This window comes from Jaculus jaculus, chromosome 2 (genome assembly GCF_020740685.1).
Source record: "Jaculus jaculus isolate mJacJac1 chromosome 2, mJacJac1.mat.Y.cur, whole genome shotgun sequence".
NCBI classification, from domain to species: domain Eukaryota; kingdom Metazoa; phylum Chordata; class Mammalia; order Rodentia; family Dipodidae; genus Jaculus; species Jaculus jaculus.
Window position 1 is genome coordinate 67,270,444 of NC_059103.1, and position 22,496 is coordinate 67,292,939.

At 44.4% G+C, this 22,496-nt stretch overlaps 1 protein-coding gene across 5 annotated transcripts in view; it reads left to right on the forward strand.

The window, feature by feature from the left end:
• Positions 1-22,496, forward strand: part of Dapk1 (death associated protein kinase 1) — a 203,698-nt gene that overhangs the window by 113,918 nt on the left and 67,284 nt on the right. For all 5 annotated transcript variants that reach the window (XM_045142872.1, XM_045142871.1, XM_004672345.3 and 2 more), the window contains exon 3: positions 5,221-5,442. In XM_045142872.1, the coding sequence (XP_044998807.1) occupies positions 5,221-5,442 (222 nt within the window). The remainder of the gene's footprint in view (positions 1-5,220; positions 5,443-22,496) is intronic.

Genomic DNA, 22,496 nt, shown 5'->3' on the forward strand with positions numbered 1-22,496 from the left:
TAACATGCTATTTTTATGAATATCACTCTAATATAATTTGAGGCCAGATAGTATAACTCCAACATTGCTCTTTCTTTTGAGGATTATGTTACTTGGGGTCTTTTATATTTCAGTATGAAATTCATAATTGCTTTTTTTCCCTCAGTTTTATGAAGAATGCCAGTGGGATTTGGTGGGGATTACATTGAATTTTTAGGTTACTTTAGTCATTTTACAATATTAATTCTACCAACCCACAAGCATGGGAGGTGTTCGACTTCTTTGTGGGAGTGTTTAAAAATTTTCTTTGTGGAGGTCTTTCACCTCTTTGGTTAGATTTATTCTTGGATAATTTTTTGGAAACTGTTAGTGGTGATTTTTTTCCCTTAGATTCCTTTGTCCACAAATTCATTGTTGGCATATAGAAAACTTAACTGACTTTTTTGGTGTGTGTGTGTGTGTGTGTGTGTGTGTGTGTGTGTGTGTGTGTGTGTGTGTAGATATGCATACCCTACGTGTACTCATGAAGAGACCAGTGGAAGACTTGGGTACCTTTATCACTCTTCTGCCTTATTTGTCCGAGACTCACTGAATCTTAAGCTCCCCATTTTTCAGCTAGCCTGGCTGACCATTGAGCCCCATTGAACCTTTTGTCTCTGCCCCACTCAGCACAGGTGTGTGTGGTCACTCCTAGCTTCTTAGCTTTTTACCTGAGTTCCGAGGGTCAAACTCAAGTCCTCATGCTTGTATAAGCACAGCAAGCACTCTCGTGTGCTGAGCCATTTCCTTAGCCCTGCTTATACAGATTTAACACATTTATTTCTTTATTTGTATGTGTGTGGGATGATTGTACACACATGCTGTGCATAAACCTTTGTAGCTGGCTTTATGGGAAAGCTGGAGAATCAAATACAGGCCAACAGGGTTTGCAAGCGAGCCCCTTTAACTGCTAATCCACTTTCCCAGGTCCCTATTATTGATTTTTAATGCTATGTTTACGTCCTGTGCTTTTGCTTATAAGTGTATATTAGGACTATGAGTTTTCCTGTAGAATTTTTAAGTACAGGATCACTGTCTGCATGTAGGGATAATTTCAACTTCTTTTTGTATCTTTTACTTATTTCTCTTGTCATATCCCTATGGCTGTGACTTCAAGTTGCATTTATTGAATCAGATTGGAGAGAATGGTCACTTTTATCTCATATCTGATTTTAGAAGGAATATTTTCAGTTTTTCACCATTTAAGTAAAATGTTGCCTGTAGGCTTGCCATATATAGTAGTCTTTATTATGTTGAACTATGTTCCTTTTATTTCTAGCATTTTAGGAATTTTATCATGAAAGGATATTGAACTTTATCAAAGGCTTTTCTGCATTTGTTGAGATAATCATCTCATTTCTGCCCATGTGCCTATTTATGTACTCTATTGCATTAATTGCTTTGCATAGGTTGAACTGTATTTACATCCCTGTAGTAAAACCTGCTTGGTTTTCCTACAACCCTCTTGGCAGGAACCCAGGGTCTCATGAGAGCTACCTTCATCTTTTCTGAGGGCAGCTCCCGACTAGAACCTCCTGAGCCCCACCTTCTTTGGTGATCCAGCCTGGGTCAGCCCATCAGCCGCTGACCTCGTCTCCCCTGGGCACAGCAGAATCAACTTCTTTCTTGTTGCCTTCCCCACATTGCGGTATTGCACGCTTCTCTCTCCCTCTAGTCTATAAGCCCTTGGGGTTATTTTCTTGTTATTAGCAAATGTTAACCCTCTTTGAGAAAACATTTTCACTCACTCTGCTCTTCACCAAGACCTGAATTCGTCTTCTCCGTAGGATTCAAGTCCTGCTACCTTCTGAAGTGCAGCACATCAAGAAAAATAGATCATCTGTAAGCTAGTACTGAAATTATGGCACACGTGCTATCTATGAATTCCAAAGTAAAAATTACTGTGTTCACTAGAAACCTTATTGCAGAGACGTGGAAGGAGGGGGTAGATGGAAAGCATTGGCTTTTAGAGTTCTACTAGATGCATTGTCAGCATGAATGCAGGGAACTCACAATAATAATAGTTACCATAAATACTTGTTAACTGTCAAATGTATAAAATCAATGATGAAAAGTCAGTATGCTATCTTAGCCATAGCTTTGAATCTGCAACCACCGGCCCAGGTGGGAGCTTGTTCTCATGTAGCAGCTTGATAATAACGACAGTATTAGTCCCTTTGCTGGGCACCCACTCATAGGCAGAAAGTAATTGGGATATGTAGTCATAATGTGACTTTCTTTTCTCAGTACAGTATACTTTCTTCCCCCTTCCTTTTCCCTTTCCTCCTCCCTTCTTCCTTTCCTTGTCCTTCTCTGTCCTCACCTTTCTTCATCCCATCTTTTGTCTCTCCTCTCACTCCCTTTTCTTACTTACTCCCCACTTCTCTTGTGCTGGTGTGGAACCCAGGTCCTTCTGCAAGTAAGCAAGCCCCCTATGACTGAGCCACACCCACAGCCCCTGCTACACCTTTTCTGTCAGTGAATGTCCTCATCTTTCATCTCCATGAACAATATATACTCAGTCAAATGAATATATTGTAAAAGTTTAGTTTGGGCTAAACAACTCTTAGGTTTGTGTTTAACAACACATGGACATGCCATCCTTGTGGCTTTCTTGTATTTATTTCCAGTTGTGAGTAGAAATAAATGGATCATTATCTGAAATGTTTGGACGTTCAGATTTTGGCATTTTTACCAGCAAGTACCTTTTTACCATTTAGCCATCTTCCCAGTCATCATAGATTTTGGCATTGTTGCATAGGCACCGTGAAGTCTGCTGAGGATAGGACCCAACAGTATGGATTGTGTTCATTTATTTCATTGACACATCATCCACATATCCTGAATGTATTTTATGCATTCATAATTTTAAGCATGAAATAAAATTTTATGTGGAATTTGTCTCAAAACATGTTGAAGATTTGGATTTTAGGATATTTGATTTTCTGAGTAGGTGCTCAAGCTGTATAGTGCTTTCTCAACAGACATTCACATACATCACATATAGGTTACTTTTTGCTGCTGAGAATGTCAGAACATTTCAGAACTATGGTATTTTTTCACATGTGTGTGTTTTTGTGTGCAGTATACAAATGTGGTTTGTGTGTATATTCACGTGTGCATGCAGATGTGCACATTCCATGCATGCATGTGCCAGGGCCAAAGAAGAATGTCAAGCGTGTACCTCTCTTACTCTTCTGCATCATCTCTGTGAGGCACTAACCTAGAGCTGCCGTTTTGATTCGGTTAGACTGGCTGTCCAGCAAGCCCCAGCGATCCTCCCGTCTCTGTCTGCCTCAGCACTGGGGTTACAGGCTTGCACAGCCACACCTGGCATCTTCATAGGAACTCAGACCTTCATGTTTACCCACTGAGCCATCTCCCCAGCCTCTGTTTTTGTTTGATGTCTTTGCTTTTTAGTTTTGTAAAGCCCGTGATTCAAACCATAGTCTGCTTTGAGTCAGGAGCACTGAGCTTAGCTCTTGTGGCCTGTGAGTTACAGAAAGCCTGGCAACTATGAGCATGGGATGTGTCACTGGTTGCCCTGGGGTGGCCTGTCCATCCTGGGTCCCTTGCATGTGCTTGTGAGGACACAAGGAGAAAGCCACTCTTCTTCGCTGGCCTCTGTAAGGTTGACACTAAATGCAATTTACATTTATTTAGGTTGTCATCTCCCTGCTATCCCTTATCCACACATAGCAGAGAGCAGCAGTCAACTCAAGAGAGAAACTGTAAAAAGCTGCAATGAAGTTGCCCCGGAGATCCCATGACTATCAGTCAGCCAGTTTATGGGCAGTGGTTTCTGACTTTCCAGTGGAATTTATTCTGGGGCTTCCCCCCATCCTGCTTCAGAGCAGGGGACATGGATATTAATAACCTATCATGCATAAAATAAATACTTCAGGGCTACAGAGGTGGATTTGCAATTAAGGCGCTTGTCTGTGAAGCCTAGGGACCCATGTTTGATTCCTCAGTACCCACATAAACTAGATGCACAACGTGGCGCGTGCATCTAGAGTTCATTTGCAGTGGCTGGAGGCTGTGGCACACCCATCCTATCTGTGTCCCCCCATAAGTAAATAAATAAAAAATATTTTTTCTAATTGCTACAAAATCTTCGTGTGGATTTTTTAAAGCTCCCCCCCCCCAACCCCAGCTGCTAAAGTAAATGAGTAATGTGGTAAAGTCTCTATTCTTTAACATCAAAATATTATCCTTCATTTGGTTTTCTTTCCTCCTTTTGTCTTCATGTGAGAGAATAAAGACAGCCAAAAATAACTGTGATAGTTCCTTATATAGCCATTCTTTAGCAGGTGCCAAGAAACCCACAGATGCTGTGATGAGTGGAAGGGCCCCTCCTTCCATAAGAAGAAAGGAGGAGCCAGCACTGATCGGGAGGCTGGGCCTCAGTGCCTCTCAGGAGGGCCCTACTTGGCTCCCATTCCTCACCTGCTCACGCCTGTAGGTGTTGTGTTCAGTTCTCTTACTGTTCACTTTTCTATATTGAAGGAGGTTCTGGTTGTATGTATGTTCGGTGGCTTTTAGGATACTTTCTTTGCAAGAACTAGGCAATCCAGACCAAACTGCCTTTACAGAAAAAAGACTTCAGTGGCTGAAAAATCCAAAATTATATGGCTTCAGGCTAGGATTAATCTAACTCTTCTGTAGTGTTACCTGGCTTCTTCCCCCATTGGCACTGTCTCTGCAGTGTATAAGCCATGCGTTCACCCCCCCCCCCACACACACACAGAGATACACACAAATGTCACATATACATAAACACAGGCTTGATAAAACTGCAGAACGCATGGTAAGAAATTTCCCCACTGGGCTGGAGAGATGGCTTAGCGGTTAAGCGCTTGCCTGTGAAGCCTAAGGACCCCGGTTCGAGGCTCGGTTCCCCAGGTCCCATGTTAGCCAGATGCACAAGGGGGCGCACGCGTCTGGAGTTCGTTTGCAGTGGCTGGAAGCCCTGGCGCGCCCATTCTCTCTCTCTCCCTCAATGTGTCTTTCTCTCTGTGTCTGTAGCTCTCAAATAAATAAATAAATAATGAAAAAAAAAAAAAAGAAATTTCCCCACTGAGCATGCTCATTCTCAACCGTTTGAACTTTCCTAGTCACAATTTTGTTGTTCTTCCCCCACACCATTTTCAAATTCTGTCTTCACTGAACCATAAACATTGCTCCGTCTTTCTTTTCCAGTGGGCAGTTTGCAGTTGTGAAGAAATGCCGTGAGAAAAGCACCGGCCTCCAGTATGCAGCCAAGTTCATTAAGAAGAGGAGGACCAAGTCCAGCCGGCGGGGAGTGAGCCGTGAGGACATCGAGCGGGAGGTCAGCATCCTGAAGGAGATCCAGCACCCCAACGTCATCACCCTGCACGAGGTCTATGAGAGCAAGACCGACGTCATTCTGATCCTGGAGCTGTGAGTGCTGGCGGGGCCGGGAGGGCCTAGTGGGGAGTGCAGGCTGGACGACGCCTAGGGAGCCCGGGCCACAGCCCATGCCGCCCGTCCTTGCGTGTTAGCTGAGCTAAACTGCGTGGACTTCTGGAGAGTGCTGCAGTTCGTGAGGGGCTGCCTGCCCATCCAATGCAGTCAGGTCCCCAAATCTCGGGATTCACCTCTTATGCAAGGTTCATCTGTTTGCTGAGTGTGTTGCTTTTGTGTTTCCCATAAACTTCATGCATATGACGTTCCTTCCTCTCTGTTTCTGTCTTTCATGTCGTGTATTCTCTCCCTCTATCCTCCTTTCTCTTGTCTATTTTTATTTCTTGTGTATATGGTGTGTTGTGCACACACTCGTGTATACATGCTGCTTATGTGTATGAGCATGTGAGTATGTGTGGGGGCATGTGCATATGCATGTGGAGGGCAGAGGTCAGCACTGAATGTCTTTCTCAGTTGCTCTCCACTTATATTTTGAGACGGGGTCTCTTACTGAACCCAGAACTCACCGATTTGGCTACACTAGCTAACCAGTGAGCCCCATTGATCTGCCTGTCTCTGGCTCCCCTGCACTGGGATTATAAGCATGTCACCACACTCAGCCTTTAATATGAGTGTGTGGCAAGCACTTTACTCACTGAATCATCTCCCCAGACTCCTTCCTTGGCTTTTGCATGTGTGTGCGCATACACACCACTTGACTGTTGGAAGTGTCAGCACAAATTCCAAGAATGGGTGACATTGTATCTGACTCCGAGGTGTGATTGGGGACTTGTTTGCTAGCGGGATGCTGATTTTCTCAGGTACTGATCCGATATGATGATGGACGCCCAATCGAAGTGCATTGTTCTGTGCTGCTTGTGGTGTCCATCGCCTTGTCTCTTTCTGCCCCGGCTTCCTGATTGTGTGTGCTGCGTGAGACCTGCTGTGACCAAGTCCAGAGGGCCAGAGGCACATGTGGGTAGAACAAAAGGAGAATACAGCCATAAGTGCACATTGGTTATTCCTGTAGGCATTTTAGATGTTGATCTGAGAGATGAGGGATGGATAAAGCAGATTCTGAGAAAAGCAAGTCCACAGTGATTCTCAGAAATCACAGGTCCTGTCCATTCCCTGGGAGTGGATGTAACCTCTGCCAACCTGGTAGCCTCCCATTCTTCACACATCTCTCAATTATTTTATTTCATTTTAACTTTTTGAGATGGGCTCTTAGTTATCATCTAGGCTATCCTCACATTCCCTTGGTCAAGTGATCCTCCTAAGTCTCTCAAGTAGCTGTAATCAGAAGCCTGTGCCACTAAAGGTAATTGCATATACTATGATGGATTAAATGCCTCTGGATAGATTGGTATTTTATATATAGCATGATTTTAATTCTATACAGAAATCAGCAATTGTATATTTAAAAAAAGTATCCAGCACTGAGCCTAGCTAATTCTCCCTGCTTTTTAAAACCAGAAGGGAAGGAAGTGAAGGCAGGGTAATTATCCCAGCCACCAGGTAGCACATTGAGGTACAGGACCCTGCAGTTACCACACCTGTGTTCCAGTATCTCAGCTTCTCATTGAGCTTTGGGCACATTTATAGTTTTAGTCACAATTTTCACCCCTCTTCCCTTTCCCTCCCCCTCCTTCTAACCCTACCCCAATCCCTTCCAGGATACTCAGCCTCAGCCCTAGTGATGGGCTAGACCACTGTTCAGGTGCTGTCCATGCACTGAATGTCAGGATTACCCTCCTCCCCACAGTTTCGACCAGCAGAAACCCCAAAAGGGGTGGCAGGTGTTGCCATGGGTCCCCTGGGAGCAATCTCCCTCCCCTTCCCAGAAGCTGAGCTGTGAAGGAAGCCAGACCAGGCATGGAAAGTCTGCCTAAGACCCAGCAGAGGCAAAGGCACCATCATGGAGCTGTTCTCACTGTGGTCTAATGTGGCTTCTGGAGTTCACAGGCTGTAGCATAAATGAGGAACAGGGCTGAGAAGGGGCCCAGAACCCAGCCATGTAGGGAAGTTTTCTCTGTCTAGGGGCCTCTGTTCCCTCCCTGAAGGCTACGTCATGAGAGGACATAGGTCCAGAGTGTGTGGAGAAAGAAGCATCCCAAATCATTGTTCTGCCTTTTCACAGAATGTCCAAGGTGTATCAGTGGCTCAAGAATATCACTTAGGCTTTTTCCTTGATATCAAAATATGTGAAAGACAACTATAACTGGCTGTCCTGGGCCTGAGTGTGTGGTCTGCATTCCTCATCTGGGGTCCCTTGACCCCTTCCTTGCATATTTTGCACAAGATGCATTTGCCGTGGAAATAAGTGGATAGCATGTAATTTTTTTTTTGTATTTTTAACTTTTGAATTTTTAAAATCAGCTTACCAAGCTGTGAGCTAATTAAGTCTTTTTCCTATTTAAAGGACATCACCTCAGGTATTTGGTCATAGCAGTGGAAAATATACTAAGACAGAGATTCTGCCAAAATATAAGCAAAGATGTTCTGGTGAGAGCACAGCACAGGCGCACATGGAAAAGAACCCCAAGCAGAAGGGAGAGGCCACAGGGCAAGAGAGCAACTGAGACACCAGTGAGGACCAGGCCCACTTTCTATAACAAGCCATACTGTAGCATATAATAAGTGTGATGTTGGAAGAAGGTTGTGTAATGCTATGAAAGTTAACAAACGTAGGTCAAGTGACTACTTCCCAAAGCAGAATAGCGAAGAGTTCCCATGTCCCTAAGTACTCCACAACCCTTGGACTATTTGACAGTAATATCTACTCCAGTGTTTTTTTATCTTTGGCAAACATTGAGCTGGTGTTCATCACTATTGTTTTGTCTTTTTAAAAATTACCTGGCCATAGAGCCACACAGCATCTCATCTCTGAGACTAGCTTCTCCAACTCAGCATGATGTGTTTGAGATTTGTGCACTCTGTCCCCTTTTCACTGCTGAATAGTGCCCCATCACATGGATGCTATGACTTGGTTATTCATCCACTTTCCTAGCTCATATTTGTGCTGTTTCCAGCGTTTCACAATCATAAGTGAATCTGCTGTCAACACTCACAGATTTGTGTTGTGAACACAGGTGGGAGTGGCATTGCTGGGTCATGTGGAGTGTTCATAAGGAACAGTCAGCCTGCTTTCTGAAGTGTCACGTTTCATTTTATAGTTCCTCCAGTAACCGATCATTCCCGGTGCCCCACCAGCCCTTAATTCTGTTTCTGTTTACATGTTTAATCAGGGACATGCTATGAGGTAGATGCAGCACACAACTTAATATTGTTAGTATGTGACTGACCTTGAATGAAACTTGAGCCAGCTCACCAGGAGCATCAGAAGAAAGTTGGGAGTGAGCAGCATGGTTGCAGCCATGCTCCTTCCATAGAGTCACGCAGTATCTCACCTTTGAGACCAGCTAGACACAACCTGGATGGTTGGCTCTGCTCCAGTGTCTACTTTGACATGCAGTTCTTGCCTTTTCTCCAGCCAGCTTATAAAGGCTTTTTTGTTTATATGCCAGCTTTGACTGAGCATTGGCTGCCCAGATATCTGGTCTAGCCTTCTGGTGATTTTGGATGCGAGCAACACTTGACTTGAACTGAGTGGAGCAGATTGCCCTCCCTGATGTGGGTGGCCTCAAAAAGGCCTGACTGCACCCAAATGACCACTTCATACCTGAGTAACAGACGGTTCTACAACCATTCTTCAGGGATCCAAGATGGCGTCTTTGCTGTCATTTGTGCACATACTATTTCTTGTTTGTATTCAAGGTACAGGGGTACTAGGTCAGGATTGGCTTTTAAAATTTTTTACAATCCCTAAAAAAGTAGCTTTGAACAGGTACCCACCTCCCACATGCTTTGCTATAAAACAGTCTTTATGTGGCAGACCTAATCTTATTACAGCTCAGAGCAGAATAAACATGAAGGAGGCACACGTGACATCTTACCATCACGATCCACATCCTCCACACCCCATTGTTCTCTAACGAATTCGTGCTGAGACAAAGATCTCCCCGACCTGTGTTCTTGCCCACCCACGTGCCATTGCACAGTTAAGCCACTACAGAACTTTAATGTTTCATGCCTGAGGCATTTCATAACTTACTCAGTCATCTGGTGAAAAGTAAAGCCAAAGGTAGGAACTTGAAGTCAGCTGTGACTTGGCTTACCGCTGTTGTGGTAACATACTTGAAATGACCAACATGAAAGGGAGGAAGGTTGGCTTTTGCCTCATGGTTCCAGTCATTTGTCAATTGTCATTGTCCCTGTCATTTGTGAACCTATATTATGGTGGTGTGTATGTTTTGGGGCGAAGCTGCTCATTCCATTGTGGCCACAGAGAATGAGGGTGGGGGGAGATAGGATGGGCTGGTGTTCCACTATCCCTTCAACGACACACCCCTAGTTACCTAACTTATTTCCACTAGGCCCCAGTACCTAAAGATTCCACCTCTTACTAATAGCACTCCAAGGTTGGGCACCAAGCCTTCAACACATGAGCTTTTTCTTTGGGTGGGGGCCAGGGTAACACTTTGTAACATTGATGCCTACTCCTCTCTTCCTCCCTCACCTCCTCCCTCCCTCCTTTTTTTCCTTTCTTTCTTTATTTTGCATGTGTATGTGGTATCCATGCATGTGTCTATATGAGTTTGTATGTGTGTGGTTGCACATGTGTATGAGTGAGGGTCCGTGTGTATGTGTGGTGAGGATGTAGATGCCAACATCAGGTGTCGTTCTGTTGCAGCTCTCTTCTCATTGTTGGCAGAAAACACCCGGCCAAGAGCAGCTTGTGGGAAAATAGGGTTTATTTTGTCTTACAGACTCCAGGGGAAGCTCCATGATGTCAGGGGAAACATGACATGAGCAGAGGGTAGAATCACCTTCTGGCCAAAATCAGGTGAATAGCAGCAGCAAGAGAATGTGTCAAAAACTGGCAAGGGGAAGATGACTGTATCCCCCATAAGCCCACCCGAACAACACATCTCCTCCAAGAGGCTAAAATATCCAAATTTCCACCAAGAATCTAGCATTCAGAACACTTGAGTTTATGGCAGACACTTATTTGAGACCACTACACTTTCTGAATTGCCATCCACTTTATTTTTTTGAGACAGGGTTTCTCACTGAGCCTAGAGCTCACCAATTTGGCTACACCAGCTAGGCGGTAAGCCCGAGAGAGTCCATCTTTGTCTCCCCAAGCTTTGGAGTTTCATGCACACGTCACCATGCCTGTCATTTTATGCATGGGTGCTCAAAATCTAGACTCTTTTACCCACTGAGCCATTTCCCCACCCCTGAGGCTGTGTCAGTGTTAGGCAGACACTGTTTTCCAGCATTGAATTCCTAAACCTGCTGCTTGGAGAGACAGTTAAGTGTTCGGTCTGGGGATAGTGACACACTTTTCTTTCTTCTCTATTCTGCCCCACTAAAGCTGAAACCCCAAAGCCCTGAGGGATGAGTCAGGCTGAATCAAGACCAGATGTCTCCTGAGCTCGGCAGGCAATGGGAATGAACATGGCCATGATTCCTCACTTTCAGGGACACACCAGGGAATGGTGGAGACTGAAGATAGCTGGAGTCTTCACTTCTTGCTTTAGAGAGACAGCTACAAGAGTGTCCAGATATTTCAGGGTTTCAGGAAAAGTCTAGGATAGGATTTTTATTTTATTTGTGTGTGTGTGTGTGTGTGTGTGTGTGTGTGTGTGTGTGTGTGTGTGATGTATATGTGCTTCTGTGAGTGTGCATGTGCCTGTGGCACAGTGTATGTATATGGAGATCAGAGGACAACCTTGAGTGTCAGTCCTCTGTGGTCACCTTGTTTGAGTCAGGGTCTTTTTGTTGCTCATCACAGCATAAGCCAGGATAGCTGGACCAAACTTCCAGAATTTCTCCTATCTCACTTTCTTTTTGCCATAGGACCACTGGGATTGCAGGTGCGTGAGCCCCAGGTATTCTTGTTTCTGTCTTCCTGGAACTGAGATTCCAGGTGTGTGCCACCATGTCTCTCTATCATTTTACATGAGAATTGAGGATGAACTCAGGTCCTTATACTTGAGAGGCAAAGACTTTACTCACTGAACCACTTGCTAGCCATATAACAAGATTTTTAAAATGTACAGTATGACCAGGCATGGTGGTACACACCTTTAATCCAAGCACTCAGGAAGCAGAGGCAGGAGGATTGCCATGAGTTTGAGGCCAGCCTGAGATTACATAGTGAATTCCAGGTCAGCCTGGGCCAGAGTGAGACCCTACCTCAAAAAACCAAAAAAAAGTACCATATGATTTAAAATACTACTTCTCAACTATTAGTAAGCATTAGAATTTCCTGGAGAGCTTGCCAAAATCTAGGTTTTCTGACTGTGTTTCCAAAGCTTCAGGTACTGTTAAAGAATATTTATCTTTAAAGTATTCCCAGAGGCTGTGGTGGCTGGTCTGGACTCTGCCTGTTAAAAGCTGGTAGAGGTTGGATTATGTTTCTACCTCCAAATGTGATGAAGTCCTGTCTCACACTTTCGTAGAACATCCCTAAATAAAAGCGTTAAAAGGGTGGCTCCCAATGCCCTTGGGTGAGATGCAGAGCAGGGCTGCCATCCGAACCAACTGGGGCCTGCATGAAGGCGGGAGATGGAGTGATGCAGCCACGTGCCAAGAGGTGCTTGGGCCTGCCAGCCCTGAGGGGGCAGTGCAGATCTCATGTTCCTGAGGAATCCTGGCACCTGGATTCTGGACCCCTGGCCTCTGTGAGACAATAAGTCATTTTAGGTTTGTGGTGCTTTGTTACACTGCCCCGAACCTAGAACCAGTCACTTTCTACCTTATTCTTTGAGACAGAGTCTCTCATGAACCTGGAGCTCACCAGTTCAGATAAATTAGTTTTCCAGCAAGTCCTGAAAATCCTTTCCCTCCACCGCCCCAGCACGGAGGTTACAGGCACATACTATCACACCTAGCTTTTATGTGAGTGCTGGAAATCTTGGGTCTCCATCTTTACCCACTGAGCCATCTCTTCAGACTTGGTTGTGCTTCAAATTTAAAACAAGCTGGCTCCAACCCAGACATGGTGACGCATGCCTTTAATCCCAGCACTTGGGAGGCAGAGGTAGGAGGATCACTATGACTTTGAGGCCACCCTGATACTACATAGCGAATTCCAGGTCAGCCTGGACGAGAGCGAGACCCTACTTCAAAAAGAAAACAAAAAATGACTGCTTTTAGTTCTTTTCTTTTTCACTCTTCCATTCAATGAGTGCATCCTGCTGTGTTTGGAGCCAATTGCAAGTCATAAAATGAGGGATATATTCTTTTTCTTAATTCAAAAAGGCAAATGTTATTTATTCCCCACATAACACGTGTCACCCTAACCAAGTTATTTAATGTGCTGTACAGAGGTCTTAACTTCACACCAGCTGTGGGGCGTGATCTCTGGAATGCCACCGCTATTGAATTCGCTCTCTCTGGCTCTGGCTGAATTCATAAGTTCTGAGCTTCTGCTTGTTCAGGCAAGTAGCCTTTGTCCAAATATTGGCTCACACAGGATGGCTGCTCAGTGGGCTCATTCACTCCTTAGCCAAACAGAGAGGTTCAGTAAGCAGAACAGGAATATGAGTTCTTGTCATTGTATATCAGCATGGTGCACACGGTGGATGAGGACATGCTGGCCCAGTGGGCGTACCCGGAACCGAGGGAGCCCTATAGGAAACAAAGGTGGTGATTCACATGATGGCTGCACAACCTATAAAGTAGGAAGAGTAGCAAGCCAGCTGCAAGGTGGGGACTTCTCGGCAGCGAATGGGTGACAGTTGTCTGAAGCCACCGCCTTTCTTTCGTCCTGCGCCCTGTCCCGTCCTCAGAACACCGAGGCTTCTTCCACACTCTTGCGTCGGCACACTTGTCTGCTCTCACCTGGGTTGGCGCCAGCCCCTTAGATGGTTTGAACTTTGATTGTTATTCACAAAGGCAATTTCAAGAGCTCTTCTGGCTAATGTTCCAACACCCTTCTCCCCTGCCCCACCATTATCTTTTTTTTAGGCAATAGAAGTAAAGAATATTTGCAACAGCCGCAACCTTTCTGAAGGGAGTTGAATCCTAGAAAGAAAGTAGGTGCTTTTGCTCTCTTGCTCAGGAGAACAGCTGAGAAGTAAAACACGGCATGCGCGTCACTCTCCACCCTTTCCTCTTGCCAGTCCAGTTGAAAGCGTTTCCTTCATGTTATTAAATCAGTGTCTTCACTCTGATAAGTGAATTAGTGCATTTTTTGGTTTTAAGAAAAACTGGAGCATGGAAAATAAAGAAAGTATGTGGTAATTTTAGGATATATTTTCATGCATGTATATATTGTATGTTTTGTTTTTATCTTTTGTATATGTGGTGTTTGGGTATTAGTGTGGAGGCCAGAGGACAACCTCTAGTGTGTCTGTCCACCTTTTTTATAAAATTAATTTTTGCTTATGTGTATGTATGTATGTATGATCATTCGTGTGGAGGGGGGCAACCTTGAGGTGTCGTTGTTCTTCCACATTCTTTGAGAAAAGACCTGTTGTCATTGTAGGCCTGCCGCCATATTTAGGTTGGGGGCACAGGTGCATGTGCCTCTTTGTGACTAGCTTTACATGTGTGCTGGTGGAATTGAACTCAGGTCACCAGGCCTTGCAAGCAAGTACCTTTAACCGAGCCATCACTTCAGCCTGTCCATCTTTTTTGAGACAGAGCTTTTCACTGGCCTTGAGCCTGCCAAACTGCCTAGCCAGTGAGCTGCTGGGATCCCTCTATTCTATTCTATTCTACTCTATTCTATTCTATCCTATCCTATCCTATTCTATTCTATTCTATTCTATTCTATTCTATTCTATTCTATTCTATTCATTCTACTCTACTCTACTCTACTCTACTCTACTCTACTCTATTCTATCCTTCTCTTTTCTTTTCTTTTCCTTTCTCTTTCTCTCCCTTCCTTCCTTCCTTCCTTCCTTCCTTCCTTCCTTCCTTCCTTCCTTTCTTTCTTTCTTTCTTTCTTTCTTTCTTTCTTTCTTTCTTTCTTTCTTTCTTTCAAGTGTTCTGGGGAAGCAAACTCAGATCCTCATGCCTACACAGTAAGCATTTTACTGAATGAACCATCTTCCCATTCGTATTCACAATTTTAATGTCTGATATGAAGTGGGATCCACATGAGCTATCAATTTTGTTTACATGAACTCTGCTTATCTCTAAGAACGACATGCAGTCCCTAAAGTTTGAGAAACTTTGGGTACATGGCTCCCTGCCAGCCTCTGGGACTTAAATAGCTTCAAGAAGTGACTGCCCTTAGACCTCGGCTCCGGACTATAGGCATTATCTACTCTGTGGCCCTGTGTTAGTTTGTGTCCTATTCACACATCTTCTTTGACACACACAGCTGCATTACAAGTCTTGCTTCTCTCCTTGCCTTCGGCAACCACCCCAGCCCATCTCGAGGCAGGGACAGAAATGAACTCTGAATTGTGGCTTACTTAACTCTGGCATTCTACTTTTGATGCTTGCTCTTCCTTCTCCTGGCTGACCCCATCCTACTTCTCTTCCTCAGTCACAGGCCACCCTGCCCTGCAGTTGCTGCTGTGGCTTCCTCTTTCTTCACAGAGCTCCCTTCCCTCCCAGGCCTGAGGGCTGTTGGTTGGGGTATCCTGGCTCAGCTCAAACTTTTTACTTGAATTTCTTCCTCGTTGGTCACATGACAGCCATATTCTGGCTTCTTTATACAAGAATTTTGGGTCAGTGGTCAGGGTCAGGGCTGCAGATAAGACACTGGGGACAATAGACCTATATGTGTTCCTCTGAGATCATGCAGACCGTAGGTTACTGTTGCAGTTACCCTTTCATTGCTGGATAAGACACCAGACCAAAAGCAGCCAATCAGAGAAAAGGCTCCATTTCAGTCTACAGTCTCAAGGAGAAGTTTTATCATGGCAGGAGAAGCTGGGAATTCTATCTTGAGGCAGCAGCTGGCAGAAAGTAACAAGAAAGTGAGCTGGCTATCATTGACAAGCTGGACTAATAAACCTCAAGGTCCACCCACAGTGACATACCTCCTTCAGCAAGACTCCACCTCCGAAATTGCCACCAGCTGGGGATGGAGTGTGAAGCTCTATCATAAACATATGAGACTATGAGGGACATTTCACATTAAGACTTCCATATTCTACCCCTGGCTCCCACAGATTCATGACCATCTCATGATGCAAAATGTGTTCAGTCCAACTTCAAAAGTCCTTATAGTATTTTTTAAATCAATTTCAACACTATTCAAAAGTCCAAAATCTAAAGTCTTATCTGAGACGGCCTCACATCTGTGAGCTTGTAAAATCAAGACACAGGTTACCTGCTGCCAAGACATGATAGCACATAGAAAACATTCTCCTTTCAAAAAGAAAGAACAGCAAGGTAAGATGGCACCAATACAAGATGAAAAACAAGCAGGGCAAACATCAAATCCCATAGCTCTATGTCCAGCATCTGGGACCTGTACCATTGAAATCTCTGAGCTCCTAATTCTACCCCTCTAGCCTTACCTAAGCTTGCTTTCCAAGCAGATCACCAGAGCCAGTGTGGCAGTTGTCCCACCGTCTTGACATCTCCAAAAGCCTGTGGTCTCTATTGCAACACATGGTTCATTTTGACAGCTCCATGACATTGGCCTTTATTGTCTCTGTACACCTAGGACCCATCTCCAAAAACCCACATTGATACCTAGTTACCCTCTCTTTCCTGCATCTGTCATACTTCCAAAACTAGTAACAGGTGGGCCACCAAATTCGTTTATGCAGCTGGGAATAAACTGATTTTGAGGAACAAGAAATTGCTTCAACATTCTTTCTTCAGACTCCTTCATTTCAAGAGTGAAACTCTTCCTATTTTCCCAATGCAGAGCAGCTGGCCCAGTCTCAATTGTGTTAATATTTTAAACCTTTGCAGCAGAAGCAAATCCAGAGTCTGGGTCTCCCAAAACCCATTAATATTTTCTTTGGTGCCAGTAGAATCTCTTCCATATCCTCTATTTTGTGTTCTTGGCAAACAAACATGTTTATCACTTCTAAATTCAACCTTGCTGAAGTTCCTAGGATAGGGCAAAGCAGCCAGAATGTCACACAAACTGGGTCTAGTCCAGTCCCAACAAAGTTTTCTGTCCCCTCAGAAACATCACAACCTAAGCCTCCATAGTCCAAAGTTCCTTCAAACTCTGGTGCATCAAACTTTGCATATGGCACTGCAAAGCCACTCCAGTTCCAAAAGATCAGACAGCATAAGGTTAGATTCATCAAAACAACAGCTCCACTTCTTGGTACCAATTTTCTGTACAGTTGTCATCTTGTTGCTGGGACAAACCACTTTATCAAAATCAGCTACTAAGAGGAAAAGGTTTATTTTGGATTGAAAACATGGCAGAGCATCACACCTTGCCACAGTACCTAGAAAGAGGCAGCAAGAATGAGAAGACTGTGAACACCCAGTATGGCTGGACTAATGAATCCCAAGACCTACCAGAAGCAACACAACTCTTCCAGGAAGGCTCCACCTCCAAATTGCCACCAACTGGGATCAAGCATTCAAAACACACAAGGCTTAATTTCAAACACATGAGGCTATGGGGCACATTTCACATCTGAACTACCATAGTCACTGTGATGATCACTTTATTAGGTAGAGTCGATGGCAGATCAACAGCATTATCTCTATACCTATGTGCCCCATAGACCTTCCCTTTCTGCCTCAGGTCCTTGCAAAATATTGTTTAGAAAGCAAACAGAAAAACTTCAAAAGCAGTCTTACATTGCTTTTTCTCTTAATTTCTATATCCAAGTAACGGAGTGGGACACTTGGAAGCAACACCACTCCACACATAAGGAAGGCCCCGGGCTCATCCAGTACAGCAAAAGGAGAGGCCGATTTGCATTCTCATGACAGCCTTTTTCTTTACCTTAGCTTCTATACACCTTAGCTTACAAAGCCATTGTTCATGGAAAGGTCACCCTCTGCCTTTGACCTCCTTAGGCAGTAAGCCATGCATTCCAGTGTCTTTGAGACACACTTAAGCTTCTCAGTGGGTTTCATAGATCAATTCAGACCTATTGAAAAGCAGCATGGACTGCCAGGACCTCTGGTCTTTCGGTCTCTTTAGCTAGCTGTGCCTCCCTGCAGCCACATTGTTGCTCACAACAGTAGGGGACGATGGGAAGAGGAAGGGAAGGCTGTGAGGGGTCTTTCTCAGTGAGGACAGTGGGAAGAGGAGAGGGAAGCTGTGAGGTGTCTTTCTCAGTGAGGTCAGTGTGATGGGCACAGGAAAGCAAATTGGATCCCACATTGCTTTCTGACTTTGCCTTTCTGTGGTCTTCCTAAACCTTACATAGTCCTCTCTCATGAGAACATAGACACAGTATTTACACTGCATCATGTGACTGATGCAGTGACTAGAAGGTCAGTAGGTAGGACTCCAAGGCGCAGGCGTTGAGAACCCATTGTAAGCCATGCGCTCTCGTGGCAAATGTTAATGTCACTCAGAGGTGGGCAGTTGGAATGAGAGTTGCTCTATACATGAGCATAGTAAAACAGTAATATCACAAAGCAGAAAGAAAGGTGAGCTCTTCAGATGGTCACAGGTCCTCTTTCCCATGACAGCATTCTCCTGGCATGGTCCCAGAGTAACTGTTGTTGAAATGGTCATCTAATTCTCTCAAGAGACCTGGTGGTGTGGCTCTCTGCTTTCATCCCACTTTCCAGCAGAGCAGATTAGCAGGCTTCTAACTCTCATTTATTTCCCTTATGTGGTCAGCTGGAGGTGGTCAGCTTCATATGTCTTTCACCGGGACCCTGATCTCCCACTTCTCTCAGGAGCAGTTCTTTTGTACTTCAAGGGGTAATGCTGTATACTTGCAAGTGAATTTCACCTCTTTCTACTTGAACATCCTTTCCACACTCTTTCTCACTTCAAGCACTTTTCAGATTGAGGGAGAGGATTTTCTGCTTTGTGGCCTTTCAAAGCTCAGTTCTCCACATATCAGAGACAACCTGACCCTTTGGGTTGGTTGTGCCCCATCTGATACACTGTTGGCCTTTTGTCCTGGGATTCCAGATCATAAAAATTAGTCAGCAACTGTCACTTTTGCTCCTTTACTACATCATCAGGGAGAATCACACCCAGTTAAAAAGTAGGAGGAGTGGAATTTCATTGTATCCCCTAGGTAATAGCTTCCCCTTGTTTTCAACTGGACCAGACAGATTGATTTTGGAACCAACCTCCATGTATGGCTGTCCCAGCCTGGTTTACTCCCACTGGCCTTTTGTTCTAACGCCAGTTATAATTACTCAGGCTGAAGAGCTGTCTGGCTGCCCCAGCTTTTCCCGTTTGCCCCACTTTCAAATGGCCTAATTCTATCTGTGGGTCTCTAAAGGTTGGGCTGAAGCCATTAAAGTGAAAAAAGACTTGGCATATGCTGCAGGCTTTCTGGCGGTTGGTTTTATCATTTCCCTTTGCTCAAGAAATGTGCATGGACTAAATGGAAGATGGGCCTATGGCTTGTCTCCCAGCCCTTTTCCAGTCATGCTCCTGCCCCCACTGAAGTCCCTACAGTAGGGCTGCCCCTGTCTTTCTCATCAGTGCTTTGAAAACGACCACTGAAAAAGTGGAGTGAATAAACAAAAAACTGGGTCATGGAGACGTCTCAGTGGATAAAGTTCTTGCTGTGCAAGCATGAGTTCTCAAGTTCAGATCCTCAGAACCCCCATAAAATCAGACACTGTAGTGAGTGTCTGTAGTCCCAGCACATAGATGTACAGGTAGACAGTATGTGGAGATGGAAGCTCATGGCTCAGCTAGCCTGGTGAACACAATGACGAACAGTGAGAAATTTTTTGCCTCAGACAAGGTGGAAGGCGATGCTGACATCCGAAGTTGTCCTCTGAACTTCACCCACACCATAGTATGTGTGTACCATGTACCCCTCCCACCAAAATAAATAAATAAATAAATAAAACTGTCTATACGTGGAGATAATCATCTTCCAGATCAATGTGAATACTTTGTGTTCATTAATCCCATTGACATTTTGGAGAATCTGACTTGAGAGTGCAGCCTTTACTCCCTTCCCCCATGCCAGTGCTCTCGGGAGATGCTAGAATTCATAGTAGGTAGAGGGATAAATGAAAGGATGTCTGTGATGCAGCTTTTAAAAAAATTGAAAATATTTTATTTATTTTCAAGGAGGGAGAGAATGAAAATAGGTGTGCTAGGGCCTCCAGCCACTGCCAAGGAGCTCCAGATGCATATGTCTCCCTGTGCACCTGCCTTTACATGGGTGCTGGGGACTCAAGCCTGGGTTATTGGTCATTAAGCTCTTCAGGCAAGCACCTTAACTGCTGAGCAATCTTCCTAGCCCTGATTCAGCTTTAAGTCATTATCCGCAATGGATTGGGATGTTGTGGTCACATGGCTGTTCTGGAGGCACTCATTCTTTGTAATTAATCCTGACTCTCACCCACACTGCGGTAAGTTGTTCAGGTTAAACTTGGGAGGAATATTATCTGGGATGGATAGACATCTGTTCATGTCTCCTCAGAAAAAGTTATTGTAACATGTGCTTATTCTGAGGGCTGGGAAATGCAGCTTTGCAGGCCTGTGTCCCATCCATGCAGCTGGCGACTAGGCCACCAAACTCTAGAATACCATGCCCAGAGTGTCATGTGTTCCTGTCTGACCTTTTTGGGCAAGTTTTCTTCCATTCTGGGGATCAGGTACAGTCATCTTCTCTACATCTGTTAACTTTTAAACATTTTAAGAGGAGGAAATCCTTACTGTCTTGTGTATATAGTTCCTTCTCTCTCCCGTCTCCCTCTCTTCCCTTTACTTTCTTCATCTATCCTTCTTCCTTCTTTCCTTCCATCTTCCCTCTCTTTCCTTCAGTTATTTCTAGCATAGGCTCTACCATTAAGCGCATGATACTGTCTCAACCTTTAAGTGATGGAATTATAGGCATGTGCTTACATGGCAGGCCAAACTATTAATGTTTTAACCTAAAAGCAAAACCTTGAATAGAGTATTCTACATACAAAAGTCACCCTCAGTGACATTTATAAACCTTATCAATATTCCCATAGTGTGTGCGGAATGCTTGTGATGAGGAAGGATAAATAACACCTAACTACATGTAGAAAGGCTAGGATTCAGAAATATCCAGTCTAGCCCCAGTATAACATTTTCTGAACATTCTCCTGTAGCAGTTACCTTCTCCTTGCTGGGATAACAGACTGGGCCAGAAGCATCTTAGGAAAGGAAAGGGTTTGTTTGGCTTGCAACTTCAAAGGAAAGTTTCATCATGGCAAGGAAATCATGGCAGGAGCTGACAGCCAGACATCACACCTCCATTCATGAGCAAGGAGGAAGCAGAGTGCTAATGTCCGGTGGAGCCAACTAATAAACTTCAAGGCCCACCCTGAGTGAAACATCTCCTCCAGCAAGACTCTATTCTCCCCCAAACTCCCCAGCCAGGGGTTGAATAAGAAGTTTAATCATGCCGGGCATGGTGACACATGCCTTTAGTCCCAGGACTTGGGAGGCAGTGGTAGCAGGATTGCTGTGAGTATGAGGCCACCCTGAGACTCCATAATTAAAAAAAAGAAGAAGCTTAATCATAAATACATGAGGATGTGCACTCACTTTACATTCAAACCACCACATCTCCTATTTCATATTTCTTAAAATATATAGCACAAGAGTACCTGCAATTCTCTGTGTACTGACCAGTGGGTGGCCAGCAGCCCGGCCTCATGTTTCAAGTATTTAACCTATACTGCATCTCAGTACAGGAGCTGAGAATCCCCTCAGAACCCAGGTTACCCCTCTGCCATGCTTGTACCCAAGGTTTGTTGTTGTTGTTGTTTTTGCTTAATTTGCCCATGATGTCACTTGCCATAGATACTTTGGATCCTCTCTTGCCTATTCCTACTCCATTACTAATGAGGCCTGGGTGACCCCAGTTCATAATGACTTTAACCAGAAGTCTCCCCACCCCCACCTCCACATACATTGCTATGACCTCAACTACATCAGGATCCCTTCTCAATCCTCTTTCAAGGTAACCCTGTGGTTTCACGGAACTACTGCTACTACTGACTGCACCATCTTCTTCCCTTTTCTCCTCCTTACCTTGTTCTCACTCTTCCTCTTGTGTTTTGTGCTGTGTGTGTGTGTGTGTGTGTGTGTGTATCTTTGTATGTAGGCTAGAGGTCAATGTTGGGTGGCTCCTCCATTACCCTCCACCTTATTTTTCGAGTCAGGATTTCTCACTGAATTCAGAACTCATCCATAGAGCTACTCTAGCTGGCCGCAAACTCTTAAGGCTATTCCTGTCTCTGCCTTCATAGCACTAGGATTACTGGCTCATACTGCTTGCCTCTGGCTTTTTTCATTTTTTAAAACAATAATTTATTCATTTATTTATTTCCACTGTAAATGAACTCTAAATGTCTGTGCCACTTTGTGCATCTGGCTTTACATGAGTACTGGGGAATTGAACCTAGGTCATTAAGCTTGAAGACAAGCGCCTTAACCGCTGAGCCACCTCTCCAGCCCCACTCTGGCCTCTATATGGGTGCTGGAGATTCAGTCTTTCTCTTGAACAGCACAGTGGGCTAGTGTTCTGCAGAAGTTGTCCCTTTCTCTGGTTTCCCTTAGGGGCTAGATGGGATCCATCATCTTTGTCTCTGAGAGCTTTAAACAAATTCTCATTTCATCTGTTTAGAATTTTAATTAATTAATTAATTTATTTATTTTGAGGTAGAGTTTCACTCTAGTCCAGGCTGACCTGGAATTCACTATGTAGTCTCAGGGTGGCCTTGAACTCACAGCAATCCTCCTACCTCTGCCTCCCAAGTGCTGGGATTAAAAGCATGTGCCACCACGCCTGGCTCTACAATATTTTTTAATTAATTAACTTATTTATTCAAGAGAAAGAGAAAGAGGCAGATGGAGACAGACAGAATGAGCATGCCAGGGACTCTTACCACTGCAAACAAAT